Source organism: Hypomesus nipponensis, chromosome 11 (assembly GCF_054491055.1).
Source record: "Hypomesus nipponensis isolate SF chromosome 11, ASM5449105v1, whole genome shotgun sequence".
NCBI lineage: Eukaryota > Metazoa > Chordata > Actinopteri > Osmeriformes > Osmeridae > Hypomesus > Hypomesus nipponensis.
The window spans coordinates 9,978,121-9,995,757 of NC_140371.1; the positions used below are offsets into that span (position 1 = coordinate 9,978,121).

The 17,637-nt window shown below is 40.8% G+C and overlaps 1 protein-coding gene across 1 annotated transcript; it reads right to left on the bottom strand.

The window, feature by feature from the left end:
* Positions 1–10,340: 10,340 nt before the first annotated feature.
* On the bottom strand, positions 10,341–16,981 carry rgra (retinal G protein coupled receptor a). Its single transcript, XM_084709743.1, has 7 exons — positions 16,662–16,981; positions 16,201–16,357; positions 14,988–15,109; positions 14,079–14,232; positions 13,837–13,954; positions 12,584–12,697; positions 10,341–12,423 (listed from the first exon to the last, which is right to left on the bottom strand). Exons 1-7 carry the CDS (start codon positions 16,738–16,740, stop codon positions 12,280–12,282), a joined length of 888 nt encoding a protein of 295 aa, XP_084565869.1. The 5' UTR covers positions 16,741–16,981; the 3' UTR covers positions 10,341–12,279.
* Positions 16,982–17,637: the final 656 nt, after the last annotated feature.

Genomic DNA, 17,637 nt, shown 5'->3' on the forward strand with positions numbered 1-17,637 from the left:
ATAGTGTAGGTACAGTAAAAGTGAAATAGAACATGCAGGGGCATTGTTAGACATAAAGCTCTACTGGGGCACAGGGCCCTATTTATATCCCTTTTTTTCTTCCAAGCTTGCTGCGCACAATCCACTACTCGGCTATAGAAACTCCCTTTGCTTAACAGTTCAGGGACTCAAGTTTGATGTCAACTTTGGCAGGGACATCAATTAATGCCAGCACGCACATTTTTTTGCATTAATTTGAGCGCAATACTGTTTTTTGAGCTTCATGTCATGTTGTTTTTATGTTTTAGTGAAAATAAGATGGTCAGTAGGCCTATCATTTAAAAACTTTCTTTAGTTTTTTAATGTTTTCGTAGCCCACCTCAATTCTGACTTGTGTGCCAGACTTTTGTGTGCATGCTGGTCCTGCACTAGCATTTGGCTACTGCGGGCATCTGTTTGTGTTTTCGGTTAAACTGCTTTGATTTTACAAGCAATGATTGGGATATGTCTTTTTTCAGGATTATCAATCTAAATGAATGCACTGACTAATAAAGTAAATTGTTAAAACTCAAACTTTCGATTTTATTGGAGCACAGCAGATTTATACTGGGGCACGTGCCCCAGTAAAAAGCGTCTAACAACGCCCCTGGGAACACGTCTTTCTGCCTTGAAGCTGCGTGCGCATCATCATCAAAACCCCATCCAGAGAATGTCTAACATGGATAATAATTGGATGAAGTCATATTGTGAATTGAAACACAAATATATCCCCTGTATTTTATTCCATCGCTACTGAGAAACAGCTGAAGTAATGCAAATACTGACACAGCTGATTCCCAACTAGGAAACACTCAGGTGTTGAGGTTCTTATAATCGCGTGACCATATGGTAAATACAGGGACCTCTTTGTCCTCCAAAGAGGACCTCTTTGCGCTGATTGCTGTCGCTGATCGCTGTGCGCAAGTCCTGAGGGGACACCAAAAAATTGCCAACTGAAAAACCATCATATTTATAATAATTATAATGCCGATATTGTGTCTGTATAGAAATTGTAGGCACCTTTAAGGCATGTATATCACAAAACAGGCAGAACAAGAGATAGGGTTTAATTGCTAAAAAAAAGTTACGATGGTGCCCCCCCCCCCAAACAAATACACACTTAACTTCCCAAGCTCGTAGTGATGGGAAGTTCGGTTCATTTTACGGATTCGGTTCTTTGAATCTCGTTCAGTAAAATGAACGAATCTTTTTTCGAGTCATTCGTTCATGGTATACGTCCACTGCAAACACGTATCATATTCTCATGTAGATTAGTGCATGACATGTGCACCACCAGCAGATACTATTTTAAAATAAATTCCTGCATTAAAATAATGTATCATGAGTTTGTATGATTTGGTCATGTATTATCACACTAGCGTTTAATTATCACGTCAAACAATTACACTGCACTAAACTGTAAGTGTAAATGTAAAGTGAAAATAGCAAAACCAGTCAGTATGATGTCTTGAGCGAATATCATTCACGTCTTACTAAAACAGCGGCCACGCGAAAGGGAATAAGGAAACTGTTTGCTCTACTAAAAAATACAATGCGGGTCACGTGAAAAAAGGATCCAAAGACTCGTAGAAAGACCGAGTCGGGAAATGAACGAATCGTTCGTTTCCTCTAGCTGCAGAGCCTATGCAGGTCACGTGAAAATGATCCAAAGACTCGTTGAAAGACCGAGTCGGGAAATGAACGAATCACTCGTTGAGAGGACTCGTTACTCCCAAGTCCTTCGGATTCGTTCAAAATGAACAAATCGTTCACGAACGACACATCACTTCAAGCTCGCCGTGGGTGCCCTTTCCTATCTCAGTGGCCTGACGAACGGTGACAGTAGGCTCGGTCAACTTGTCGATAATTGTCTCAAAAAGACAACAAGAGTCAGGGGTAATGTCTAATATAGAGAGAACCAGAGAACTGCCACTCTCGGGAAACTTCCGGGTTCTGAACTGGTTGAAGTTCCATGTGAGGGCGCTAACGAGCGAGTGCAGAATGAATGGAGGTCTATGGAGCAATACCCCTCAAAATATGATCCTAACCAGACCCTCTTACATTTCATTTGTACATTTCATTTTTAGCAGCGGCACTGAAAAATAACAATATAGAGCCACACAAAAAAAGTATACAGTAGTGATGCATGAGGGAGAGGAAGACAAGTACCAGGACAAGGGAGAGGAGTGGGTCAAGGGCAAGGGAGAGGAGTTAGAATGTGTGGTGGCACTCAGAGAAGGGCCAGAGCAAGGGTAATACTGTACATGGCCGCTATATTGCATATTTCTTGCAGTAATGTCCTGTTGCAAATGAAGCCTTTACTGCAGCAGTTATGTTTCTGTCTTCTTTTTTTAATCTTTAAGTAATCGTATCTATAAAGCTACTCTGAGATGTCATTCATTTTTTGTTCTGAATTTCAGCAGCAAAACAAACAATAACCATGTGTTTACTAAACCCAACAACACAAAAATTTAGAGAGGCTTCAAAAGAAACTGCATTGCAAAACACAATCTATGATCAATATACTGTGAGGCCTGACACATAAAAGAATGCAGTTTCTGTAATTCCATCTGAAGTTAGTGTTTTTATGACATTGTGCTATGATTGACTAAATGTTCCTGTTGAAATAGATCATGTGTTGGTGTTTTTGTAGACATGTTTTGTTTTGACACATCCTTTCTTCTCTGCTCTTCTCCCTGTACACCAACAGCTGCACAGTTTGCGGACGACACCACCCTCATTGGGCTCATCTCTGGTGGAGATTAGTCTGATTATAGGTGGGAAGCAGACAACCTGGTGGCCTGGTGTAGCCAGAACAACCTAGAGGTCAATGCTCTCAAGACAGTGGAGATGGTTGTGGACTTCAGGAAGAACACCGCCCCACTCACCCCTATCACCCTGAGTGACTCCCCAGTCAACACTGTGGAGTCCTTCCGCTTCCTGGGCACTATCCTCTCCCAGGACCTCGAATGGGAACTGAACATTAGCTCCCTCACCAAGAAAGCACAACAGAGGATGTACTTCCTGCGGCAGCTGAAGAAATTCAACCTGCCAAAGACAATGATGGTGCACTTCTACACAGCCATCATTGAGTCCATCCTCACTTCTTCTATCACCATCTGGTACGCTGCTGCCACTGCCAAGGACAAGAGCAGGCTGCAGTGTATCATCCGCACTGCAGAGAAGGTGATTGCCTGCAATCTGCTTTCCCTCGAGGACCTGCACACCTCGAGGTCCCTGAGACGAGCAAAAAAGATTGTGGCGGACTCCTGCCACCCTGGACACTCCCTTTCTCAGTCACTCCCCTCCGGCAGAAGGCTGCGGTCCATCATGACCAAAACCTCACGCCACACAAACAGTTTTTCTTCCCTTCCGCTGTTGGCCTCCTCAACAAGGCCAAGAGCCCACACTGACTGTCTTAAAAACCATTTACATTTTGCTGTACATTCAACTCCTGTAATATGGCAACTTATATTTTATTGTATATTTTATTTTAATTGTATTCCACTCAGTATTGCTAGTTTATGTATCCTTAGTATAGTTAGGCCACTTTTAAATATAAGATTCCTATATATTTGTTGTATGCACCTCCCTGCCTAAGCAAATTCCTTGTCTGTGCAAACATTCATGGCGAATAAATCAATTTCTGATTCTGATATTGTTTAGTGTATTTTCGTGTTATTAGTGTTGAAATTTAGTTTACAATGTGTGATTTTGAGCATGACATTTGGACAGATTACTTTTAAAATATGTATTTTTAGAATATATTAGAGGGCCCTGACAGTTCTCCCCTGATGTTCTGACATACAGTGTGAAAGCATTGGTAAATTGGGCAGTAAAATCGATTGTTTTGGTCTTGGTTGAGCTTTTGTATAAAAAAAGTTCAAGTATTTTACTTTTTTTTACTCTATGCATTTTGTGTCAAAGCAACAAGAAATGTGTTAACTTAATTCTATAGCCAACACAGACGGATGTTGTGCTAATTGTGTCAAGAGTTTAGGAAACTTGTTAAAAGTATTAAACAAATTGTCATAGCGATTGTAAAATACTGTAAATGGTTTAAGGGCGAGTGTTTGATTTTGCCAGAAAAGTCTGAGGTTTTGGATATTGAGTTTGAAGATTTGGTTTTGAGAAAATGAGTGACTGTTTCAAGAAATGTGTTTTAACAATTGTGAAAAACTGGAAGTATTACTGTGTTGAATAGTCTGTAGCCTTGCAGGGGTTCACTGGCCACTAGGTGTCCTCATATACATATGCAGAAATTTGGTATGACCGACCCTTGCGAACTATTGCCTTATTAAGTAGACCAAACATCAAAGCTGCTTAAAGATGACGACCGTTAGATTCTATGGAAGGGCTCAGTGGCACGTTGAGGCTAAAAAAAAGAGATACGGTCCGCGCCATGTTGAAATTCCATCTTGTCCGGTCTTGCGCAGTCGAGAAGCTCACCGTGCTCCTGGCTTCATCATAGGTCTAGGCCGTTTGTTTGGATTTGTTTCAAACTAAGCAAATATCAGCAAAGATTTTTCTATTAAATAATTTTATTTCGACGTAAGTTCTAGAATAGAAAATATACATATATTGGGGAAGAAAGTTATGGATATTTTGACTTGAGTAAGATGTGCCTAAAATGGAAATGCAAACCATCAAGATCCATTGGGGCCTTTTCTTCAAGATGAGGAGCTGGGGGTGGGGTCTTGTTCCAAACACACAATAAGGAAACATGTTTAGACAAACCAGGTTATTTGATGAATGTCAGAAAGTGAATATGGTAAGAGAAGAATATATCAATATGGAGACAGAAAGGTTTGCATTGATATAACACTAATGTCTACTCACAAGACACACATCTCTTAAAATATTGATTAGTGAGGACCATAGGACCTACCCATTCAAGCTTGATGCATTCACCCAACCCCCTTACCTCAATGCACCCCATTACCTCAATGCTTGTCAGTAAAAATCAGAAAACCACCTGTACAACAGAGATTTCAGAGATCAAGTCACGAAACATAAAACATCCATATTCAGCCTACTACATCAGGGATAATTCATACAGCCACACTCCACATCATTGCCAAATACAGTACATTGCAATGAAAATCCTTGATTCCCAAACAAATCATGCCATAATAATTATGCAAGAGATTTGCTTTTTGGCTGACATTCAAATGTTTACGTAAAATATTACATCATGTCTGATTGAGAAAAGCCTCCTTAATCACATTTCACTCAGCTACTCAATAGTAGTGGGTAAACAGAGAAATTGTGTAAAATACAGAGCCAAGGCTCACCCCTGGGACTGTCTCCTTGACTCACTCCTTTTTTGACTCCCTCTGTTGGGTTTTCTGTCTGGCTCTCCCACATGTATACACTTATCTACTCACTCGCTCACTCACTCTATCTTTCCATCCAAACTCACGTCAGTTTTTTATCTAGGGGAAATAATGTGTTTTTAATTCTCTGTCTTTATGACTGTTACAGGGTAGAGCCCAGGCTGGTCACCATAACAGGATTGGCTGACTCAGGGGATGATTTTTTTTGCTATTTCTCTGCGATTCCACTCTGATCTGATTTGAAACCAAGCTCCGGAGATGCAAGTTCACCATGTAATCTTGTGTAGTCGCCAAAGTATTAATTTCTGACGGCCATGCAAAATCCTAAGCACGACAGCTAAAATTCCACAGCCAAAGAACTCAGTCAAGGCAAAGGGCATGCTATGTTTTGTGTCAACTCACAGTGAGTTTTCATCTTTAGAGTGCTGACTCTCAAAACAGAAAATACGTACAAAAAGGAATTACCTATAACATACAACTTGACATCAAACGACCAATTAATAATCATTAATCAGTCATTAAACAATGGCCCAATAAATACAAAATACAACTTCATATACTAATTGTTAACACCACATAGTTAAACCTTTGTTATAGAACATAAATGTGACATTAAGTGACGTCTAACCCCAACCTTATAAGTATAGTATAAACCATAAAAAGAACATGTCCCGCCAAGGGCTGTGTATTTTCTTTCTGAAACTATTCAACCTACCACGGAAAGAATGTCACTCAACACACAGACACAAAAGGATTTTGCTGATATACTTGGAATGAAATTGGTATCCAGTTTAGTAATCAAGTTTTTATAATGGTTTACATGTTGTTTACATGATCCTTGCTCATGTAAAAATATGCTTAGAATTTGCAGTGTGTAATAAATGTTCATTTTCTATTGCCAAAACAGACTGCTGTTATCCTTGGTTGTGATGGAGATCAAACGGATCCCAGATTCATTAAGTGCACCTTAGCAATTGCTAAAACCTGTCTTGATTAGCACTGGTTATTCAATTTCAACCTCTCAGAGGATGGAGGATGTTAGACTAATTTCTCCACAATTCACTCAGTAGTTTTCTCACATAACCTTATAACTTGTCCTAATAACTTAGGGTACAATCCGTAGATCTTAATAGATCCAAAAATGTTGAGGCCGAAATCTCCCCAAAGCAGTGATGCCATTATGTGCCTGGCTTGTTTGAACTAACTGCAAGATCTGGAGTGGTGCCAGGGTACTGAGTGCAGTGTAGAGTAGAGCAGCTCAGCGTCCACGATACGTTCAGTACACAGGCATAGGAAGTGGTCTGAATTGAAACAATTGGAAATTGAACATAGGCAAATATTTATTAGATTTTTTTTATCAATGCAGATGATTAACTTTTATTGATAAAACAACTACATTACAAAAAATATTACATAATTATGCTGGAGAAAGACAATTCCACAAACCAAGCTGGAAAGCAGGACTTGGCAGCAAGACACCAGCTTGTAATGAGAAAAGAACTGCAAATTACTCATGCACTCCCATGATCATCCATTTCCCTAGAGTAACCCTGAACTTTACATAATGCTGTGGCCAGTAGGATGGGCCCTGCATACCTTCAGTACATCATCCAGCCGTATGCACCAACTCAAGCACTATGCTGTGCAACATCAGGTCATCTTGTGACCCCTGTGCAGGGAATGAAGGGCCCTTGCACTCCTACCATGAGGTGCTTCTCTTTTTATGCTTCGCAGCAGTAGAATTATCTCTCCCGTCAGCTAAGCATAGTCTCAAGATGCATCTCTTCAGGCTCCACCTAGATTAATTACATTTCACTTGACCCAAGGGCACCAAAAGTTGCAATTAGCAATACTTACTTCTTGTGATACCTGCAAATGTGTAGCTTCATATTGAATTTTAGATTTTGTTGTACCGCATGTTGTTGTGTCTCATGAGAGATTACACCAATGGAATTGGGGAAATGTCATTTGTGTAATGTAGTGTATATTGCACTGATCCTTCTATACTGGCATGCACAATACACAATATACACAATGAAAAACATATGAAGTAACAGGATCATATTAAAAAGTTAAATTAATATTAGTTCTAATAGATAGTGGGTCACAGTAGGGAGGAGGCATTTGAGTGTAAAACAAGCCCAAGATGGCCATGAAGTGTCGCTCCCAGTCCTAGTTATCATAAAACAGAAACACAGAAAACACACATTCTTGCACTCAGAGGCCTACTCAGAGCCTACGATGAAAGTATTTACTTTTTGAGTTTTATAGTTTTCAGGTTAATCTTATGTGTTCAAAAGCATCTTGGGTAACAAAACCCTTCTAAATTGTCTTTTATTAATAGAGTTATTGATAACTCCTTCTGATGAACTGCTGCTGTAGATCCACTCAATGTCAATGTAAATAAAAGGAAACAAAAAGTGCAAGACAATACTACTGTATATGTGACTATATTTTGTATTGGTTATCCTTTAACTAATGGGCATCTGTCATGTGCTGTATGTGTAAGAGACAGAAAGAGTTAGAGAGAGAAAGAACAAAAGAGAGAGACGTGGTCACATCATGACAGTGTCCACTTCCCAGCGTTCTGGTTAAAAGTGAGTGATTTAATGAATTAGAACAGAGAGCTTTCTAAAGAGCAGTGACGCAAACCCCTTTAATCCAGATTACTCTGCTGTCACTAATCCTTTATAACACTATTTCTATAAAAAAAAACTAGTATTATGTTTTTGTTGTACTTTTTCATTGTATATTCACCTCTACAAGAATACGTTCAAATGGCAAAGGATATGCTTCTGGTCCTTGTACAATACATGTACTGTACTGTATTACCAGAGCATCTGTTGAGAATGCCACTGAAAACTGCACTGTCCATATTCAGTTTCTATGTCTGTATGCGTGTGTGTCTGCGTGTATGTGTGTGTGTGTGTGTGTCTCACGGGAGTGGGAAGTGTTTTAATCGGCTTCAGATCTGATGAAGAGAACTAATCATGTAAAAGAATGTGTGTATGGGTGTGTGTATGTGTGAGTGTTTGTGTGGTATGTGTCTGAACACTGGGCAGTCGTTCGACTTTTCACCCTACTCTTACGCCTGGATGAGGCAGAGGTTTAGGTGAAGGGCTGGGGTTGATCACAGGGCATTACAGTTACTCTCTGAGGGGAAATATTTTTGTAGACTTAGTACCAAGACAACTGTATGGTCCTACTGCATTCTGTTACATACCTAATCAAAATAAAGAGAGTTCTTATCTATAATTTGTGCTCCATGTGAAGTCGACTGGGAATTCACTGAGAAAGAATGCAGCCTGTCTTTGGAGTGAGGCTTGCCTTCCATTTCCTATGTTTTGTTTGAAGTGATGTTGAGAGTTAAGCCACTGTGACCAGCACAGGATGGTACTGCATGCGCAAAACTTTGTGACTCTTACCTCTGTAAACTTCACCTCGACTGACACTTTATATTGCTTGTCATATTGCTGGGTAATCCTCTTAAAAACCCATATGAAAATTTCATTGGTTTACCAGGCCTAATCCGCAGTGAACTGTAAGTACCTGAATCTCTTCGAATGTAAGACCAGACTGCTGCTGTTCGAGTAGAAAAGCTGATGAAAAAACAAGTTCAGGAAATCAATAAAATTACAAAATGGTGGTGTCCTGCCAGATTTGGATTCTAAGTGTGGTATAATCCAGGAGTTTGGAGACTCGGCCTCTTCCCCTTGCAAATCTCTGGCGGATGTTCTTTTAGAAACACTGATATCCACAGTTTTAACAGACATCTGGTGATGTGAATACTTTTTTTCTGTGTTTTTTTTTTGTGGTCGCGCATATAGAAACTAAAGGAAATACTTAAACTTCAGCTTTCAGCTGGTTTTTGGGGGTTGAAATGTTTAGTTGTTTGACATCTGAACTATTGTGAATGTCTAATCATCAACAATAATTTCATTTACTGTGCCCACTGAGGCAAATACACAACCCTTTATATTTGAGCCTGTGACCCAGTTTTACCAAGCAATAATTTCTAATTTCTCAGACATTTGAAAGTGTATTGTGACATAGACACACATATAGACACACAGACACTCACACACATACAGTCCAGTACAATAAAGCACAGCATGTCCTGTCCATTTGTAGGACTTATTTTGGTTCACCAGTGCATGAGACTGAATGTATTTAGGGTTTGTCATGAAAATGAATGCTGCGGTTACATACAAACAAACCAGTAATATACCATAGGTCTCAGTAGTAGTGTCACCAAAGTGTCATATCCTGTAACTACAGTACAGTCAAGGCACACCAAAGTCATCCTAGCAGATGTCAACTCCCTCTCTAATTAATCTGATGTGTGGGCTTACATAGAACTGTAATTAACTAGAATGATTATATCTGCCCTTCCAGTCATACTGTCAGCTGGGTGTTTTTCCTAGCTGCTCACTTCTAGGCCCTTCATTTTTGTGTTCTAGTTTGTCATTCACAAGGTCCATATACCGTCAGTTCTGAATGGGCTTGACTGAGCCTGAAGGGTGAAGGGTGAGTATGCCCTGGTCACTGCAGATGCAATGTTACCACATAATTGCGTAACAAATCAGGCCTCTGGGAGGACTTTCATCAATTAATCAGCTTAACACCAACTGGTCTCCTCTACTGTACTTCAATGTACGTGACGTGTGGATGTTAGTTGGAATCAGGGTCTGATAAACAGATTAGAGTGCCTTAGATACTCATTGACATGATAGATGTATACACAATTACAAATGACAATTATCAGTAAGTCAGGGGGGTATGTTGAGAATATGGCTAGTGATGTCCTACAAATGCTTGCTCATCCATGTGCTTGCTCAGCATTTTAGATAAATGATCATGACCAGAATCAGAAAGTTGCTACTGTACGCAAAATGGAAAAGTTAAAATAAGAAAACACATCTTATAGACTCTTCACTCTTCAGACAGTTTTGACGTTTTATTGTAGATTACAAAAAATTTGTTCTTCACAAGACTATACTACAAGGTTGACAGTAAATAAGCACTTTGTTTTATTGGGAATTGATTTGTCAGAGTCCACAATTTTGACAAGCATTGGCAATACATTTAGTCTCAAGAAGATTTTTCTAAACTGTTAACACGTACTGAAGTCACTCTTCACAAGCAGACAGGTGACAACATCATGTTGTTTTAATTAAACAAAACTGTTTCTTTTCAAATTAATGTGATCCAAAATAGCACATGATTTCAATGATTTAGAAACATGTTTAAATGCTTTCTTTGAATACGTACCCTAGACAGAAGCTAAACATTTCAGTCTATTCCTACTGTATCCCCGTTGTGCTTTGCTGCTTGTGAATACATGTACATGGGATAAAGTGATAGGTAGTTTACACAGACGGTATATCTGGATAAACCTTTGTTTGAGTTACTCAGGACACACTGAGTAACTCAGGACACACTCTGATGATGTCACTAAGGACATGCAGGTGACAGTGAGTGTTTGATTGTCAAAGAAAGAATTTGTCTGAGCAAAATGCTAGTGAACTCTTGATCTTTGGACACTGTGTAACGGCTTGTACAATTTGTTTGTAAATGCTCAGAGACAGACACACTGCCAGCAATATTTGACAGTGTTAAACAAGATGATATATCAAGTGCAGGCTACTGTGAATACTGTTAAAGGTATTGATTATATGATAACCATCTCTTTATGTTAGGGTCCTTAGACCTTGTGGCACACCGATCACTTTCAACGAGTAACACTGAAATTATATCTGCAGCAGTACTGTGAACAACAGCTACTGAGGTAATATGTTCAAGAGGCAACATTGTACTGTATATGTCATCCGATCGGTCCAAATGAGGTGGAACACACCTCTTAATAGCCACAATAGGTAATATTAACAGGTTTCTGTAGTGGATGATTTAATGAATAAAGAGGGAATAAAGGTACTCAACGACATTGTTCACCAAAACTGGTTTACCACAATCTTCTATTTCAAGCTACATCTCATTTTAAATTATAACCAGAGTAAGAGTTTTTTTCTTATCAAATTAATATTATGTTCCAATCCTTGATAGTGGTTTTAGAAGTGTTCTGCACAAAGATGTATGAGTGGAAAGAGAAAAGCAAAAATGGGACAATTCATCTGCTTTAAAATGAGACCAAGAGGCGAGAAACATGTCTGATTAATCTCCTTCCTCAATGCTAATCTCAATCCCCTGGTCACAGAGGTGGGGGGTTGAGGGGTTGTGTGTGTGTGTGTGTGTGTGTGTGGAGGGGGTTCATGAAAAGCACTCTTGTTTGTGGGATTAAACAGTGGAGCACTGCTGACTCACTTGACTCAACCCAGATGTAGCTCAGGAAAACACTTCTGAGCACAAAGAGAGAACGTTTTGAACACATCCAATATGACATAGGTAAATTTGCCTGACGCGAAGATCTATTTTAGTGTGTGACTGTGATGGGTTTTCAGTCAAAGACTGAAAGTATTTTGACCTCAATGAGTCAAATGTCATTGGAATGTTGGAATAACACCATGGATAACTTGGAGGTGTATTTCCGTGTTTGAATGGTGTCAGATGTATTGGGGGGTCCCAATGGTGGTGGGTGGGGAGATGGGTAAAACTAATAGCATTGGACACCCCAAGTTTGGCAAGGTGGGGGGATGCTCTAATACTTAGCTCCCTGAGACCACCTCCCATTCCCCCTAAATTTGGTGAATCGACAACATGTTATTCTAAACTGGAAAACCAAAATACCACACATCCAGACGACACAACACAAATGTAGATCTCACACACTAACCTCAACTACCACATTCACTTGCACAACACACACTGACAAGTACACACATAAGGTCCATGGACCTACGACTTTGTTCATACCTGTGAGAAAACCACCAGGACCAATACAAGTTTGTATGATTATTGGGTGCTTAGTTTATTTGGACTTGTTCTCAATTTGAGGCACTTCAATCTTTTCCCCGGTGAGGAACTGCCAGATTCCTCCTCTGTAGTTCTCATTTCCCAGGGCATACAGGAACACGTTAAAGGTGGGAGAAGTTTTTGCCAGAATAGGAGCCATCTTAAAAACAAAGTGGGAAGCAGAACATTGTTTTCAAAATTGTCATTATCTTGGGAAACCCTGGTAGTGAGGTCACATAATGATGATCCAAATTTGTCTGTGACATTCCAGTGCCTCTCATTCGGTGTGAGCCTGAATGTGTGTGTCTACATTCTCTCACCATTCTCAGTTTAGGTGAAACCAGGTTGGCGTTCTCCACAGCAGCATAGAAGGCCAGGATTCCATAGGGACCCCAGCAGAAGAGCATGGTCTTCAGAGGAGTGCTAGCATTGAACTACAAACAGACAGAGAGAGAGAGACAGAGAGAGAGAGAGAGAGAGAGAGAGAGAGAGAGGGGGCGGGAGAGAGAGAGAGAGAGAGAGAGAGAGAGAGAGAGAGAGAGAGAGAGAGAGAGAGAGAGAGAAAGAGGGGGTGGGGCGGGAGAAGAGAGAGAGAGAGAGAGAGAGAGAGAGAGAGAGAGAGAGAGAGAGAGAGAGAGGGGGGGGAGAGAGGGGCGGGAGAGGGGGCGAGAGGGGGGGAGTATGGAGAGTTGAAATAGTGTAAGAGGGAGAAGAGGAAAGGAAAGGGGGAGTGAATGGGCATGGATTGTTACTGCTAGACCATAAAGAGTGAATGGAGGAAGGAATAATGTCTCCAGTCATGAGGGTAACGTGCATGTGACAGGCTAGTCACAAGCCTGGGATAATGCCTGGGATAAAAACAATGGCTGACTTACGATAATTTCACAATCAACTTGCCTTTCTCTTCAGCCAACAGACAAGTTGGATATACAGTGAATGGTTGTTAAGTGTTTTTCACTACCTAGACAGGCTGTATGTATAATATTTCGAATTATTTTTTCAGGCACAGCTGTTAATGAATGTCACCAGATCAGAAATGCCAGTCAGATACTGTCATAGAGTTGCTATTTATGTTGTTGGTGTTATTATTATTTTTTGCTTTAGCTTTGGGGCATCTGAGAGGCCTTTCATTCCCACTGATCTTGAGTGACCATGACATTTTTCCGATGTATGCGCCACTGTCAGTGCGTGAATGCGTGCAAATCATAAAGGTTATGTAACAGGACTGCTCTAGTAATGAGTTCACTGTGACCACAACCCAGGCCACACCACTGTGTGCTTGGGTTAACGTGGTCTTCTCAAGCCTGCCCAGAACACTGGGAGTAACAGATTGAAAACCTCTGAGGACATAAACTTTGTAGCAGAACAGCCTGGCTACAGAATAGTGTATTTTCTAAACATTCTGAACCCTCTCTTCGGCCCTGCATTTACATTTCAGATCTCACTTTAATTGCTGAGACATGGCTATGACCTGGTCAGTTGTCAAGGCAGTTAAGTGGGAAGATTGTAACTTGACCATTCCTAAACTCAGACCTCACTTTCTATTCTAATAAACAACAGCCCATGTTCTTACCCTAGGGTTTCCAGTCTTCTTGAATTTCTCTCCAATAGACTGGTATGAGGACAGGACAACAAAGGTTTGGATGGCCATGTTGAAGATGGCCATGGGGATCAGGTATGACACGTAGTTCCTGTTCAAGGAGCATAAAACATGGTGTTATGTATGCAGAGTTTGTGGCAACCCAAGAAGAATGTCCTTGCTGTAGGGGGCTGGAGGGAGGGAGAATCTACTGTAGGTTTGAGTGAGTGTGTTACCTGTCACCCTTGCTGTAGTCCAGTGTGCAGCAGGTCCTCAGGGGCTCGTAGTCGTATTCTCCCCAGCCGATGAGGGGCATGGCGGACCAGAAAGCCGAGAAAAGCCAGATGAACATCACCAGGCTAATAGCGCTGCTCCACTGCAGCTTTGTCCCTGGGGAACACAGGCACACTCGCGCTAGCCAGGAGAGGCACAAAACCCAGCAACATTACTTCATAACTACATTCCCCACTACAGTACTGATATCAGCACCAGCATTGCTCAATTTGAGTAGAAAAGCTATGTGTATTAATGACCACTAGCAGGTAGATGGTTATTACAAGTCTATGAGAGCACAAAGAAGGGAGACTATTCTCCTTCGTTATGGTGACTGGGCAGATTAAGTAAAGGGATGACACAGAATATTTAATACAGCCAGCTTCAAATGTTCAGGCTTATGCTTATGCAACATGCATTTATGTTGGTTTATCATACTGATATTATTGCAATACAAAAGTACTTTTTATGCCGGAGGTTGGATTTTGTGTATGCTCTGTGGGCCTTGTGATGCTATTGTCTCTGGGTGTGGTAGAGATTTGTAGAATCAGTCTGTATGACATTAATCTGAAGATTATACTATCATTAAAGCTCTGGTAAGGAGCTTCTTTGCAGCCAACAGCATCTGAGAAAAGGCCAGATGGCCTCTCAGATTGACCAAGAGGCATACAGCACAGCTGCAAACAAAGGCCTGCAAGTTTAATACCTGTCTAGTGGGTGCAGTGTGTATGAGGGGGGGCAGAGAAGTGTAGGAACAAGTTATTGCTGATGGCATTGTTGTGGGTTGCACTCACAGGTATTATTTGGTGTGTCGGTTTTAGAGTATGTGTGTGTGTGAGAGAGAGTCATGTCAGACTCATGATGTCACTTACTGGTGCAGTACTGATGATATCTGTCCCATGCAATGGCAGCGATGAAGTGGATGCTGGCAAGAGCTGTCATGAAACCCTGGAATCCGTGAGTCTGGCATCCATCAGAGCCATAGGGCCAGTATCTGAGGTGGTGCATAGAAAACAAACAATATTATTATTGTTGTTGACTTATACCATGTTTACCATGCACTTTGGAATGGTCTGGATCCTCAATGAAAGAATTGGAAGCAGGTCACTGTCTAACAATAGCCATAAAGAGGAGAATCGTGTGCATCTGGCCCATATGCAAACCTTGAACATCATCCCTCAAACCCCGATTAGAGATTCTAAATCTGGTGCCTTTCCGTATCATTGAACAGGCTTTTGTGGAGTACCGTATTTCTTTGAATAAACGCCGCACTTGAATAAACGCCGCCCTCAAATGAACTCTGCACCAAAAATAAACGTTGTGTAAACGCCGCCCTCGAATAAACGTCTCCCAAAAATCTGAAAACGGTTATTTAATTGTTTAAATTCAACCCCAGTATTTATTACACATGTAGGGCATAACTTTCTGCAAAGCTTTCTGTTTGAAAGCTAACGTGTATGAAAGTTTCGGCATGCTGCTCCGGATTTTTACACATTGTAGAACACTTGCATTTGAGACAGTTGTACTACCAACGCACACCTAATTGATAGCCAATGAGAAAGGTAGTTACCGCACTCAGACAAACAAAGAACAGACAAGGAGGTCAGGTAGTAAATGAAACCTGCGTTTTTAGCTGCATGATTCATTTATCACAATACCAGCAACGAAGTTGTCTGTGGCTGTACTGCAGCTACAATTCACGAAATCTCTCTTACTAATTAAACGCCGTCGAATAAACGCCGCACTCGAATAAACGCCGCGCCATTTAATAAACGCCGCTCGTTTATTCGAAGAAATAGCTTACGGTATGTTTTCGGCAAGCTCACTCCCTTTCCACCGGAGCGTTACCACCTATTCCCGTGTTTGCAATTTTCCAGAGGTCAAATCAATCAATTGTAGTTGTCAGTTATCGACAGCGAATTGGTTGGATTGTTTCAGGGAGCAATCAATACGCCTACAGCTGTTGTACCAGTTACATAATGCATGCATGGCCAATGAGTGACTACACTTCAGTGTTTCATATGAACGTGAATAACTGGCAGTCGTGCACTCGTGAGGGTAGATTTATTATGAGACGTCACTCACCTCAAGAAACTGGAAAAAGCGGCAATAGTAGCATTAGAGGATATGCCCATATCAGCCAGTGCCAAGCTAAAGACCAGGAAATTGCTGGGGGTTCGCAGTTCTCTGACTTTAAGGAAAGCTACAACTGTCACAGCATTCAGGAAGAATCCAAGAAGACCTACAGAGAAATAACAGTATGAATGCATTGCACGCGCACTGATCACACAATAATCTATGTTTACATGTTTTCTTCTTAATTGCCCCTTTATAAATAATATTAAGTATTACAGAATATTGGGCGTTTAACTCCAAGAAGTCGTATTCAGTAAAGCAATTCATTCGCGTAGGCTACTGTTTACCCCCTCGCGGAATAGCATAGGCCACCCATGACTGCGGAGCTTCAGTTCCCGGTATGAGAAAACAAATGTACGCTGCAACATTGCAGCTCTGGATGAATCAAATTAGAAACCAATAACACTCACCCTCCACTAGCAGACAAGATCCCAAGGAGAACACATCGAAGTCCGAAAAGCCGTCTGGTAACGGGTAGGAAGACACCATCTTGAATGCGATTTGACACAATAAGTGCAGAAATCACAGACCACTTACTCTTCACTATCCGATCACTGACGATGTGCCTCAATATGATCTAACGAAGCTTGCTTTTAAAGGATCATTTCACGTGAAAAAGCATGAACGTAATTATGTAAAGCCCTTCTATTTTGCCTCAATCCGTACAAGAATGTCTTAATGAACATAACACAAACCACTGCCCCCTAATACGCATTTACTCGTCGCTACTCTAAAGCGCTCAATTAGTTACACAACAAGCCTTTGTGTCTATGCGCGACCACCGTCCTAAAAAGGATGCTCGTCAATACCACATGTCTGATGTACTGTATGGCTGTGCATGGCTATAGTTTGATTAGACAACAGGTGTCCAATGTTCCGGTTGGGCTTCTTTTAGCTATGCTAAATGTTTTTTCGACTGATTTAAATGGTATATGCTACTAATTTCTATTGATACAGATCTAAAATGGAGAGCTTTTGATCTTTAGATGAAAGTCACACGCAGTAAGACTGTCACTTTCCATCGTTCTATGATCAGGGAAAGTGGGGAAAAACATTTAAAACATTCAATTGATTACAGGTAGGCCTATATCAAATCCTACTGCTTGTTTAAAACCATTAGCCACTTACTGCAGTTAATCAACATTTGTCATTGTGTGACAAATATAAGTCATATAGCCTATTGGTGCTTTTACTTGCCTCTTGTCCAACCTATTGGTACATTTATCTAGTGCTGCCTCTAATTGTCTCTGTATCAACAATAACAGTCCTCAATAAACTGACATTAGACAATGCTACTGTTATTAGCTCTAAATGACGAGGTGGAAGTAGACCTTTTGATCTGGGGGGGAAATTACATGGAATTAGTCCAGAATGCAGTGAGTTGAA

Excerpts from the sequence above, each read along its gene's own strand:
- rgra (XM_084709743.1), bottom strand. The coding sequence starts at position 16,740 with ATGGTGTCTTCCTACCCGTTACCAGACGGCTTTTCGGACTTCGATGTG. Across the intron at positions 15,110-16,200 it reads GCTTTTTCCAGTTTCTTGAG|ATACTGGCCCTATGGCTCTG; the intron begins GTGAGTGACGTC and ends GCACCACCTCAG. Across the intron at positions 12,698-13,836 it reads AGAAGACTGGAAACCCTAGG|TTCAATGCTAGCACTCCTCT; the intron begins GTAAGAACATGG and ends GTCTGTTTGTAG.